This window comes from Alosa sapidissima, chromosome 8 (genome assembly GCF_018492685.1).
Source record: "Alosa sapidissima isolate fAloSap1 chromosome 8, fAloSap1.pri, whole genome shotgun sequence".
Lineage (NCBI taxonomy): Eukaryota > Metazoa > Chordata > Actinopteri > Clupeiformes > Clupeidae > Alosa > Alosa sapidissima.
Genome location: NC_055964.1, coordinates 11,233,882 through 11,245,998, shown reverse-complemented (window position 1 = coordinate 11,245,998; position 12,117 = coordinate 11,233,882). Strand labels below are relative to the sequence as shown.

The 12,117-nt window shown below is 45.7% G+C and overlaps 1 protein-coding gene across 6 annotated transcripts in view; it reads right to left on the bottom strand.

Moving 5' to 3' along the window:
- smarca2 (SWI/SNF related, matrix associated, actin dependent regulator of chromatin, subfamily a, member 2) overlaps nt 1-12,117 on the bottom strand; it is a 51,237-nt gene that overhangs the window by 28,505 nt on the left and 10,615 nt on the right. For all 6 annotated transcript variants that reach the window (XM_042100104.1, XM_042100101.1, XM_042100100.1 and 3 more), the window contains 8 exons: nt 10,936-11,109; nt 10,243-10,413; nt 9,955-10,011; nt 7,115-7,245; nt 6,290-6,347; nt 4,555-4,643; nt 3,402-3,549; nt 562-725 (listed from right to left, as the gene is read on the bottom strand). In XM_042100104.1, the coding sequence (XP_041956038.1) occupies nt 562-725; nt 3,402-3,549; nt 4,555-4,643; nt 6,290-6,347; nt 7,115-7,245; nt 9,955-10,011; nt 10,243-10,413; nt 10,936-11,109 (992 nt within the window). The remainder of the gene's footprint in view (nt 1-561; nt 726-3,401; nt 3,550-4,554; nt 4,644-6,289; nt 6,348-7,114; nt 7,246-9,954; nt 10,012-10,242; nt 10,414-10,935; nt 11,110-12,117) is intronic.

Here is a 12,117-nt window from a genome sequence, read left to right as displayed (position 1 = left end):
TGTGTGCGGGTCAAGTGTGAAATGCCCTGTTCCCTCTGCTTCCTGGACAGATCATTCTCTGCACCATTAGCCGGAAATCCACTCCCTAGTCACACTGAGCCAACTCAACGATTGATGATTCTCCCTCCCTTCCTCACCCGCAGTCTCTCTCTAAATCAGAAAACTTTTACCATCACACCACCCACATGGAGGCAAGGAGGCGAAAACAAAGGCAACGTGATTTCACAGTTGGGTCCTGAACTCTGCAGAGTGATTGTGCTGTTTTCGGATAAATGAATATTCCTCAAATGTGATGTCTGTCTACGTCTACATATACTACGTCAGAGTCGACCGAGCGGGGTACAATTACCACTAACAGAACACATAATAGCCAGCTCCATCTGGCCACTCTGAAAGAATCTTGGTGAATTGGTCATCACTCGGCATTCTCTCCGACAGTACGTAGCTGTATCCTCAATGAGGAAGATGAATTAAAACTGCTATGGTGTGTAAGCCTCTGCGTGTGTGTAAGCCGCTGCGTGTGTGAGTGAGCGGTGCGAGTCGCCGTGATCTGTAACGCACGAGAGAGGCACGATGATCAGGTAGGGCCCGTTGAGCCTCTTGTGCTCCATCAGGTAGGTGATGAGGGCGATGGTCTGGATGGTCTTCCCCAGGCCCATCTCGTCAGCCAGGATGCCGTTCAGGTTGTTGTTGTACAAGGACACCATCCACTCCAGGCCCTGAACCTGAGCAGGGGCACAGTGATAAACAGGAGTTTCACTAACACGCCGGAGATACAGTACGCATGGGTTTCATACTGCATATGTAGCATTTGGTACAGACAGTTCTGCATGCTGTGCATGTCACAGAAAATCGTGGAAAACTGTAGAATGAATGAAAACAGCTTTTCCTTTTCATCGTCAGAGCAGCAAACACATTCACCACAAACATATTTAATTTGGCGGTTAAATTGTGAAATTCATTTGACTCTTTCAAACAGGAGTTTTTCCCATATTTTCTTTTTTAATCATTTTAACTCTGACGACCTCCCTCCAGGCGGCGAGACCCATTTCTGAATAAGCTCTCTCCGCTGAAGATGACAAGAACAGCTGTTGTGTCTGCATATGTGTGTGCGTGCCTGTGTGCGTGTGTGTGTGTGCATGTGCGTGCGTGTGTATGCGTGCCTGTGTGCGTGCACGTGTGTGTGTGCGTGCCTGCGTGCGTGTGTGTCCGTGTGTGTGTGTGTGCGTGTTTGTGTGTGTGTGTATGTGTTTGTGTGTGTGTGCATTACATTACATTACATTACATTACATTACATTTGGCTGACGCTTTTTTAACCAAAGCGACTAACAACATGGTAAACAGTAAGTTTTAGAACAATTCTCACAATTTTAGGACAGTTTAAAAAAAACACATTAGAGTACAGTAAGAATAAGTGCGTCGGTGAGTGCTGTATTTTAACAGTTACTTGTCAGTTTAACGGCTGGTGAGTGCTAGGATCAGTAAGACTTGTTGTAAGTGTTGCTATGAGAGTAGATGTTCTCTAAAGAGCTGGGTCTTCAGGAGTTTTTTGAAAGTGGAAAAGGATGTCCCTGCCCTTGTAGGAACTGGCAGTGTGTTCCACCAACGAGGAACAGTTTGGATTGGCTTGAGCGTACCGGTGGTAGAGCTAGACGTCGTTCGTCAGAGGAGCGCAGCGGTCTGGAGGTAGTGTAAGTCTGTATGAGGGCATTCAAGTAGGTGGGAGCAGAACCGGAGACTACTTTGTAGGCAAGCGTTAGAGACTTGAATTTGATGCGGGCTGCCATAGGTAGCCAGTGTAGCTGGATGAGCAGCGGGGTAACTGTGGGTAAATGTGCCCTTTTGGGTTGGTTGTAGACCAGGCGCGCCGCCGCGTTCTGGATCATCTGAAGTGGTTTCACTGCGCAGGCTGGGAGACCTGTCAGGAGGGCATTGCAGTAGTCGAGTCGTGAGATGACTATTGCCTGAACCAGAAGTTGGGTAGCATCTTGAGTCAAGTAAGTCCTGATTTTCCGTATGTTGTAGAGTGCGAAACGGCATGACCGGGCGACTGAGGCAACATGATCTGAGAAGTTTAGTTGGTTGTCGAGAACAACTCCTAGATTTCTTGCAGTCCTGGTCGGTGAAACAGACAGGGAGTCAAATTTGATGTTGATGTCGTGGTGTATGGTAGGTTTAGCTGGGATGACCAGCAGTTCAGTCTTTGAGAGGTTCAGCTGGAGGTGGTGTGCCTTCATCCATGTAGCTATGTCTGAAAGGCAATCTGAGATCCGTGCTGAAACCAGGGGGTCGTCAGGTGGAAAGGACAGATAGAGCTGTGTGTCGTCTGCATAGCAGTGGTATGAGAAGCCGTGCGAACGGATAATCTGTCCCAAGGAGGTGGTGTAGATAGCAAAGAGGAGGGGGCCCAGCACTGAGCCCTGGGGGACCCCTGTGGTGAGATGGTGAGGTGCAGATAGCTGACCAAGCCATGATACGTTAAACGAGCGTCCTGTGAGGTAGGATTCAAACCAGGAGAGAGCAGCTCCGGAGATTCCCATGTCAGCGAGTATAGAGAGAAGGATACGGTGATTAACCGTGTCAAAGGCAGCCGATAAGTCAAGCAGAATGAGTACTGATGATCGAGCGGTCGCCCTGGCTTCTTTTAAGGCTTCTGTTACAGACAGCAGAGCCGTTTCGGTAGAGTGGCCGCTTTTGAACCCAGACTGATTTGGATCCAGAAGGTTGTTCTGTGAAAGGAAGTCAGAGACCTGTTTGGAGACTGCTTGTTCAATGCCTTTGGATAGGAAAGGCAGTAGTGAGACAGGGCGGTAGTTCTCGACTTGAGCAGGTTTGAGAGAAGCTTTCTTAAGTAACGGTGTTACCCGGGCCATTTTGAGCGCTGTTGGAAATGTGCCGGAGGTTAGCGAGGCATTGATCACATGTGTGATAGCTGGAGCGATGGTCGGGCTGATGGACTGAAGTAGGCTCGTAGGTATAGGGTCCAGCGAGCATGTGGTAGGACGGCTGCATGTCGGGAGTCTGGACACTTCACTCTCGGAGAGAGGCGTGAATGCTGAAAAAGATGTTCCAGCAGTCCCTAGAGGTTGTAGGAGTGCGGTATCTGAGTCAGATGCGTTGAGTGGGCATGTGTGCATGCGTATGTGTGTGCATCTGTGTGTGTGTGTGTGTGTGTGCGTGTGGGTGCGTGTGTGTGTGTGTTCACTTCATCTGTGTGTACCATACTGAGCGCTGTGTATGCATGGTCATGTCTGGGCCCTCGTGTGCAAAAGGCGCTCGCATGAGAATGTGTGTGTTTGCATTCATTACTATATTTCCAACAGGATCCAGTCGGAGCACATATTTCATACATATGCTGAATGCATTTCATGGGATCGGTCTAATGTATTTCAGCGCTTTACCTGATAATGTTTCAGGCTGCCATTGACAAGTAGGGTGGACTGCTTCTCCACCCTCTCAATGACGGCGTGGGCCACGCCGTAGTAGGAGTGGGTGCTCTCGGAGCCCGCCTCCGCACTGTACTCGTCATCCACATCCTGTTTCGCCGACCTGGGCGCGAGGAAGAGCAGAGATGTAGAGAGAGAGAACAGAGGGGCAGACAGAGGAGAGGCAGAAAGGGAAAGAGAGAAGAGAGAGAGAGAGAGAGAGAGAGAGAGAGAGAGAGAGAGAGAGAGAGAGAGAGAGAGAGAGAGAGAGAGAGACAGGCAGACATCAGCCAGGGAACACCTCTAGACCTCTCTCTCTGCCTTTGCTCACTCAGGTGGAGTATGTCATCAAATGTGACATGTCGGCCATCCAGAAGGTTCTGTATCGGCACATGCAAGGCAAGGGCATCCTGCTGACCGATGGCTCTGAGAAGGACAAGAAGGTAGGGAGCCAAAAGCGAGGAGAGGAGCGGAGATGCCAACTCCAGTGGAAGATCACAGAGGATTATATATTTTGCAGAGACTTCATGCTATTTCTCTCTCTCTTTCTCTCTCTCTCTCTTTCTCTCTCTCTCTCTCTCTCTCTTTCTCTCTCATGCTCACATTCTTGTTCCTCTCCCTCCCTCCCATCCTCTCTATCTCCCTCTCTCTCGTTCTTTCTCTTTCTCGTTCTTTCTCTTCAGCCAGGATGCCGTTCAGGTTGTTGTACAAGGACACCATCCACTCCAGCCAGGATGGGGAGGAGTAGGGGAGGTAGAATGAGAGAACAAATGAGAGAGAGAGAGGGAGAGAGAGAGAGAGAGAGGGGGGGGGAAGAGAGAGAGGCAGACATTGTGAGTCAGATCTTTAGCAGATCCAGTCTCTTTTCATTGATGTGTCACGCGGCTGCTATTTCATTAGATTACCAGCAGTGCACGGTCACAGAAAGCTGCTTCTGGATCAGCGGGTGAGGGGGTCAAGTGCGCTTCAGCGAATGGGCTGAGTCTACCTCCACTAATCACACCCTCGTAAATCAGATGGTAGGAGGAATAAAGGACTGCAGTGTGTGTGTGTGTCTGTCTGTGTGTGTGTGTGTGTGTGTGTGTGTGTGTGTGTGTGTGTGTGTGTGTGTGTGTTGGCAGACACATACTCAATGATGTGCTGGGCCGCCTTCTCGGTATCGGAGTCAGTGGATTTCTTCTCCTCCGTGTCCGGGTGTGACGTGGCCTCGTCCTCGTCCTAAACAAACAGACACGCACACCAAAACAGCCAGGCCGGAGGGGCCAATTACAGAAGGAAACACTCACACCATACACTGTATTCCAAGATAACATTTCTCTATTGTATCACTATATCGATGACTGACAATGTTTTTGCATGGCTGTGAGTGCAGTCTGCACAATCATATGCTCATGTGCATTTTTTCGCTGGCCTGTTTGTTTTTATTTATTTATTTTTTCCACTGTACACATCTATTTAGATATACAACAATATGATGGGCCAATTCTTTAGATAATCCAAATAAATACTCATATTTAAGCATTATACATTACTAACATGTTTACTATATCACATATTGCCCATCCCTAGTACCAACACACAATCTAACACCTGCGACGACCTCATTCAATCAGACAGCACAACACAAAGCCGCAGATGGGGTGGCTAGGAGATGGGCGGATGGATGGATAGATGGATGGATGGATAGATGGATAGATGGATGGATGGATGGATGGATAGATGGATGGATGGATAGATGGATGGATGGATGGATAGATGGATAGAGTTGAAAGCAGGGTTCCCACACCTTAATTAAGATCAAATTCAAGGACCTTTCAAGGACTTTCCATGCCCAATATCCTTAAATTCAAGGACCCAGTGTATCGATAAATTTCAAGCGCGGGCATAGTTAAATCATGTTCCCTTAACAGACCAAGGATACCTTGTTGCAGTTTTCTTTTATTTTTGCCCATATGACAAATGTATTTTGCATAAAACTGAGCTGAAATAAACTTTTCCTAAACAAGTTAAACACGTTACCATGAACCTGTTGGTTTATTCATCAATATGTTAAATTAAATATTTGGGCAACAAACACTACACGCGGGAAACGCGCAGAAATCACGCTGGCCATGCAGTTCTAACCAACGTAAATCAGGCATATGCATAGGATATCTACAGAAGTGGTGGCGAAATAATGGAAACATGTTAACAAGCTGATGGAATTGTATGGAATTTTTTCCTCAAAAAGAAATTCAAGGACTTTCAAGGACCTCCATGTATTTATGTATGCTTTCAAAAACTTTCAAGGGCCTTGAATTGTTTTTTTTTTCAGATTCACAAACTTCCAAGGATTTCAAGGAGCTGTGGGAACCCTGTGAAAGGTGGAGGACAGGAGGAGGCGAGGAGAGGATTTGATGAGAAAGGACTCCATCACAAGATCATAGTGAGACACGGTGAAAGGATGAAACCTGTGAAGACTTCAAAGAGCCGGGCGTCTCATCATCTCTGTGAGGCTGTGTGTGTGCGTGCGTGCGTGCATGTGTGTGTGTGTGTGTGTGTGTGTGTGTGTGTTTGTGTGTGTGTGTGTTTGTGTGTGTTTAAAGAGAATGTTGAAAAAGCGTAATCCAAGCGTAATATTCTTCTCAAATAAAAGGTGCTATGCTCCTTTATGCCCCATTACAGAAATTATATTTTTATGTGACCATTTGTTCTATCGCACCCCAAATCCCAGTAAGATATCTGACCCATACATTACACGTGTATGCAGTATCTTATCACAGTGTCTTTGAAAGTGCGCATGTAGCTGGCTTTGCACACTGGTGTGTGTGACATGAAAGACCTCAACACCTCACCTTCTAGGTTAAAAAAAAAAAGCAGCTCACCTCTTCCTCAAACTCCGAGCCGCTCTCCTCACTGTCGGAGCGCGGAGCCACTTCATAGCTACGGAGCAGAGATAGAGACAGTGGCATGTCAGTCAGAGGCTGTTGAAGCTTACACCATCACGTCTGTCTGTCTTAACATAATCCCTGTTGCTTGTGCTAGGGGCACACGCAACATCATGATTACGTGCATTCTGTTGGGTCGACACACACACACACACACACACAACATACACACAACACACACACACAACACTCACACACACACACAAAAAAATCTCACACACACACACACAACACAACACACACACAAAACACACACACACACACAGACACACACACACACAAAACACACACACAGACACACACACACACACACACACATTGCACATGTCAATGTCAAGTGTCTGACGCAAGACAAGGACACTACTGAATTCATTCTCCTTTGTCTGTCATAACGGATACTTCATCTGTGAACGTGTCCATTCAGGACCAACTAAAAGAATGCCCAGCTTCCCCCACTGTGACAGCTCGTCAGCTTACAGCTGACAGCTCGGAGAGCGCTTCCCCGCCCCGGGCTTCAAGGCCGGCTCCCCACACATACCCCCTGACATTTAAAGCCCTCCTTCAGCACCGCTAAACACTCTCTGGCTCTCACTGAACCAGCCTCTCGCTGGGAGCCACAGGATGACAACACTTGAAAAGAGAAAGGGCCAGATGAGTCACAAAAGAGGAAGAAAGGGCAAGAAGAGAGACAGAGAGAGAGAGAGAGAGAGAGAGAGAGAGAGAGAGTAGGGTGTGTGTGTGTGTGTGTGCGTTCTCTCTCACCCCGGGTTCATCTCTAGCCAGGCCTCCAGCTGACTGGACTTGGGGGCGTCGGTGCCCTGCAGGACTTTGCCCGTCTCCGTCTGGATCACCTTGACGGGCAGCTCGCTCATCTGACTGCTCTCGTCCATTGGCTACGGAACAGACAGAGAGAGAAAGAGCATGGAGGAGGAGGGGGATGGATGGATGGATGGATGGATGGACGGACAAGAAGAAAGTGAAAGAGGGTAAGACAGAATGAAAAGGGGAGACAAAAGAGACAGACAAAGGAAGAGAATGGGGATACGATGAGGGAAAGAAAAGCATGGACGCACAATTAGATGGATCTCAAAGAAGGTTGGAGTGACAGGGAAGGAGGAAAGAAGGAGGTAAGACAGCGACAATATAGGTGCCCAGCCAAGGGAGAGGGAGAGAAGAAGAACACAAGATCAGCTGTTCCATCTAGATTCAAGGACATTTCCCCACAGAACACCTCTGGAGTGCCAGTAGAGGATGAAGGGGCTCTGAGTGTCTCTGGAAGTACAAACCCCTTATGCAGGGATTAAAGTGAAAAAAAAAAATCGTTTGACTGAACTTTTTTAAGGCCATAAGTCATACGTTGTTCATATCTACCTATAGAGATAGCACCCCTTTTGCGGTCGCGACCTATTGGTTTTTAATGTACAAAAAGATGCAAACAGCAATGTAAAGCACCAAATAAACACCAAAACGAGGCTACTCTTAAGTTACTATATAATTAATGCCACCTACAGGTGAATGTATAGAACATAACAATCCTATGGTTTGTGTACCCTGTAGCCTCGTTTTAGCCGCCAATGGCCGCCATGTGAATAAGGCGAATTGAGAGTGTTCTTGATTGAGATTGAGTTTTCCTGATGAACAAAACAATATTTCAATACCATCCCTGACCATTGCTGATTAGCCATTGCTGTTCTTTTCTACTGCAGCAATATTGTAGCAAGGCTTTTACTTACACTCTTATTTAATTACTTCAGGCCAAAAGTGTTTAAAGGGGAGATTTCACATTTCCTCATCAAAGTAACGAATCAGAACAGTCTAGATATTGTTCATATTTCCATTTGTTGCCTCATCCGCATTTAATAAACATGGTAATTTTGAGTTTTACAGACAACTCAGTTTTCCAATGAGCAGCAATACTGTGTGTGCTCATGCAGGAGGTCTGCGCATCTGATAACGACAATCTGGAGAGGGCGCTTTTGTCTTCAGCAACAGATTGTATAAGGTTGACAAGAGGTTGCGATATGGTGAGGGACAGGTCGTGTTGCGCTATGAAAGAACATGCGTAGCCTACTTTCTGAGTGCAAAAACAGTCAACCATAGATAAACGTAGCCTACCTCTGTCGTGGTGGCTAGTTGCACCAGGTAAGGAAGATGTCCTGAAGTGCACGAACGTTAACTTTATGGCGGTCTTCTGATTGTTGGCGTGCTAAATGGCAGCCGCCCATCTCCATTTATTTTTTAACTTTTGACAACTTTTTCTTCCTTTAGCAACGCATCCATGACAGCTAGTGGCCTTACCAAATAGGCGCACACAAATCATGACGCTAATATGCGAGGTTCTGTTGGGCCTACTGGTTATGGTTTTGTGCTATACATTAATAATAGCAAAGTTTTAAGTTGACTATTTTAATTGCATGGTTATTTTTTGTCAACATACGCTCACAACCTACTGTCGTTAAAAGTGAGGCCTAAGCAAAATAGGCTACAAGGCTGTCTGTGCGTCACAAACACAACTGACCCCCTTATTCAACAGTTCGCGTTAATTATAATTATTAATAATAATATTATTATTTTATGTTAACACGCTCAGTCAAAACCTTCCGTCGCAAATTGTGAACAACATTGTTGTACATGTCAGACGGGATAGGCATAGGCTACGGTTTATATTGCGTCGCTTTGCACATAATGTTAGTTGCATTGATTAAAAACTGTAACAATAATAGTACATCGGGTGGCATAGCAGGCTATCTGTTCAAGTCATAGGTGACACCCAAAATGAAAGACCTACCCTGACAAGAGTTCGCAATCATATCCAAAAAAGTTAAACTGTTTGGGCAACCTCATCAGCTGTCTCGATTGTGTCACTATAATCCAATTTTTAGACCGTCCTCCAGACGTGTTCTTTTTTTTAAGCAACCGCCCCAGGCCAATGAGACATGCGTGTAGCTACAACATAAACAAAGCGAAACTCATGGCTGACGTATCTTCTTGAGCGGTCTCTGATTGAGACACAGAAAGTTCTCAAGAACACAATAGGTCTTTAAACATTTACCATCACACACATTCATTCATCGGACCTAATATTTGTAGTTGCCTTAAAAAAAGGAAAAGAAAAGGTGATTTGACCCCCACCCTCCTATTTTTTTTTCCCACCGGATCTGCATCGATCTCAAATATGACATTTCTAAAATCAAATTGACAGGAATCCGTGGTACGACTGAGAACTTTAATCCTTGCTTATGAGAGCACCATTAGTCTAAGGTCAACAAAGAGCCAGTGCACAAGATTAATGGCACTGGTGTTCATGTTGCCTGCCACCAGTGTGGGGAGAGTGCAACATCAGACCGACTGGGAGGCTACACCAGGCAAGTAACTGAAGAGTTCCGTTCCCAGAGCGTCTTTTTTTAATTGCTGCAACAATTAGCTTCCACTGTAATCAATGGAACTGGCTACACCAGGTGCAATAGTGGCATTTATCTATTTATCTGGCATGTCTATCAAATCCCATAACCGAAACTATAACCATTTCTGTTCAGGAAAAATTAGAGCAGTCTTCTAAAACCCCGTGTAGCCCAGGCCTGACAAAGTGGCCAGTGCTTTACCTCTCCATCTGGACCGATGGCTCCAAGCCCATCAGCGTCGCCCTCCAATTTCTGCAACTGCAAGCATAAAAAGGGACAAATTCATCATGCTGAACATAGAACCATTAACAACTAAAATCAAACCAGCTCAAGATTGAGAACAAAGTCCATTGCACTGCACATAACATACACACACATGACCTACGGTATACTATTTCTCCCATCGCAAACGTCAATTTAGGTGTCTGACTTGAGGTCGTTTTTTAAGGGAGATTGGAATTTGATTGAAATGTGTCACATATGTATCACCTTCTTCTTCTTCTTCTTTTTCTTCTTCTCCTTGGCGGCCTGGGCGGCCTTGTGCTCGTACACCAAGCTGGTGAGGTTGGCCACGTACTCGTCCGTCTGCTGCAGCAGGTAGGCCAGGCGTTTGTCCTTCTTCTGGTCAATCAGCTTCCGGTAGCCTTCCTCATCCTCCGCCTGTGACAGAGACCACATGTCAATGTGCATTCATACAGCATACATACACTTATGCACACACACACACACACACACACACACACACACTTGTTATCATACAAATACACACCATCCCCATCACTCAACCACACAAAGGACACAATCAGAAGGAGCACCATTCTAACAACAAAATATAAAAATATATGACTCCAGACTGTGTTTCAAAAAAGTTTAAAACGAAAATACGAATTGGCATTGATAATATTCTCTACACATTTCAGTTCTCTATAGCAACATTTCTAGTATCTTGCAATCAATTGTGTTTTTCTGTCTCTGGTAAAGAAATTATGTATGTGTCTGGAGTATCACCATGCTCACAGATTATGCATAACGCTCCAGCTTCACAGGATACATTACCAATTCACATTTCAAGTGACTTTGTTGATTTGTGAACACCTTTCATGTTGTTGTTCTCTAACCCAATAGCACCCAAGCTGCGGGGTGCTGACGTGCACATCCCAGTGGCTGATGAAGAGCACGTACCATCAGCCTCCTCATTCTCTCCTTCTCGATCCGCTCCGTCTCCTTCTTCTGCTCGCGCTCCGTGTTGGTGTGCCATGTGGCCACGGCCTTGGAGAGCTTCTGGATCTTTCCAGAAATGGACCTGTGGTACTCTTTGAAGTCCTTGGCATGTTGCAGAATACTGTTCAAATACTCCTAGAATGACACAAGCAATAGCATGTTTTGTTTTTCCATCATTATTTGTAGTAGTGCAGTGCCCGTTCCAACATGCTATTCCTGTAGAAAACCCATAGCCCAATTACATGCCCTTACATGATATCTTTTACATTTATTATCCAAACAATATCAAACTTACTCGTGCCCGTAGCAAGACACCTGCTAAGTTTAAAATCAATCGGAACCGTATGACAATGCTATGCGACAGACACACACACAAACACACAAACAGACAGACGTTCCTGTAATTTATAGATAGATTATTTCTCTCCTGTTCTGTGTTGAAATATTGAGGCACTTTGAGCAGCTTTGCCAAGCATACAAAAATACAAGACGAATAAAGTCTAATTATTATTGTGCTACACAATGTAAAGGGCACTGTGCTTCAGTTGCCAAGCAACGAATACGCCAGCCACTGCAATTTTGCTCTCTTGCCTTAAATGAATGGTATGTTGTCATCCTACAACACAGACATACTAAAAAAGGAGTGCTTACCGCCAACTAAATGTCTGTGTGGGGTTATGTTGCCTCTTGTCCAATCAAGATAGACAAGAATACATTATTGGAGCAAAGAACACTTGAGTGAGTACACTTCAGTATGCTGTTCTGCAGTAGTGACTGATTGAGCACATGTGTGCAGGCATGTGCAAACGTTTGTGTACAGTATGTCTAAAGGCAGCATTCAGCCATTTTGTGTACTTTCATGAATGAATGTGTGTATAAATATCCATGCATATAAATGCCTGTGTGTGTAAGTCAACATACTGTATGTGTGAATGAGTGTGTGTGTTAGTGTGTGTGTGTGTGTGCGTGTTACCACTCCTGTACCTGATACTTCTGCAGGCGTGTGTGTGTGTGTGTGTTATCCCTCCTGTACCTGGTGCTTCTGCCGGCATGTGTGTGTGTGTGTGTGCGTGCGTGCATGTTATCCTTCCTGTACCTGGTGCTTCTGAGGTGCGTGTGTGTTTGTGTGCTTGTGTGTGTGTA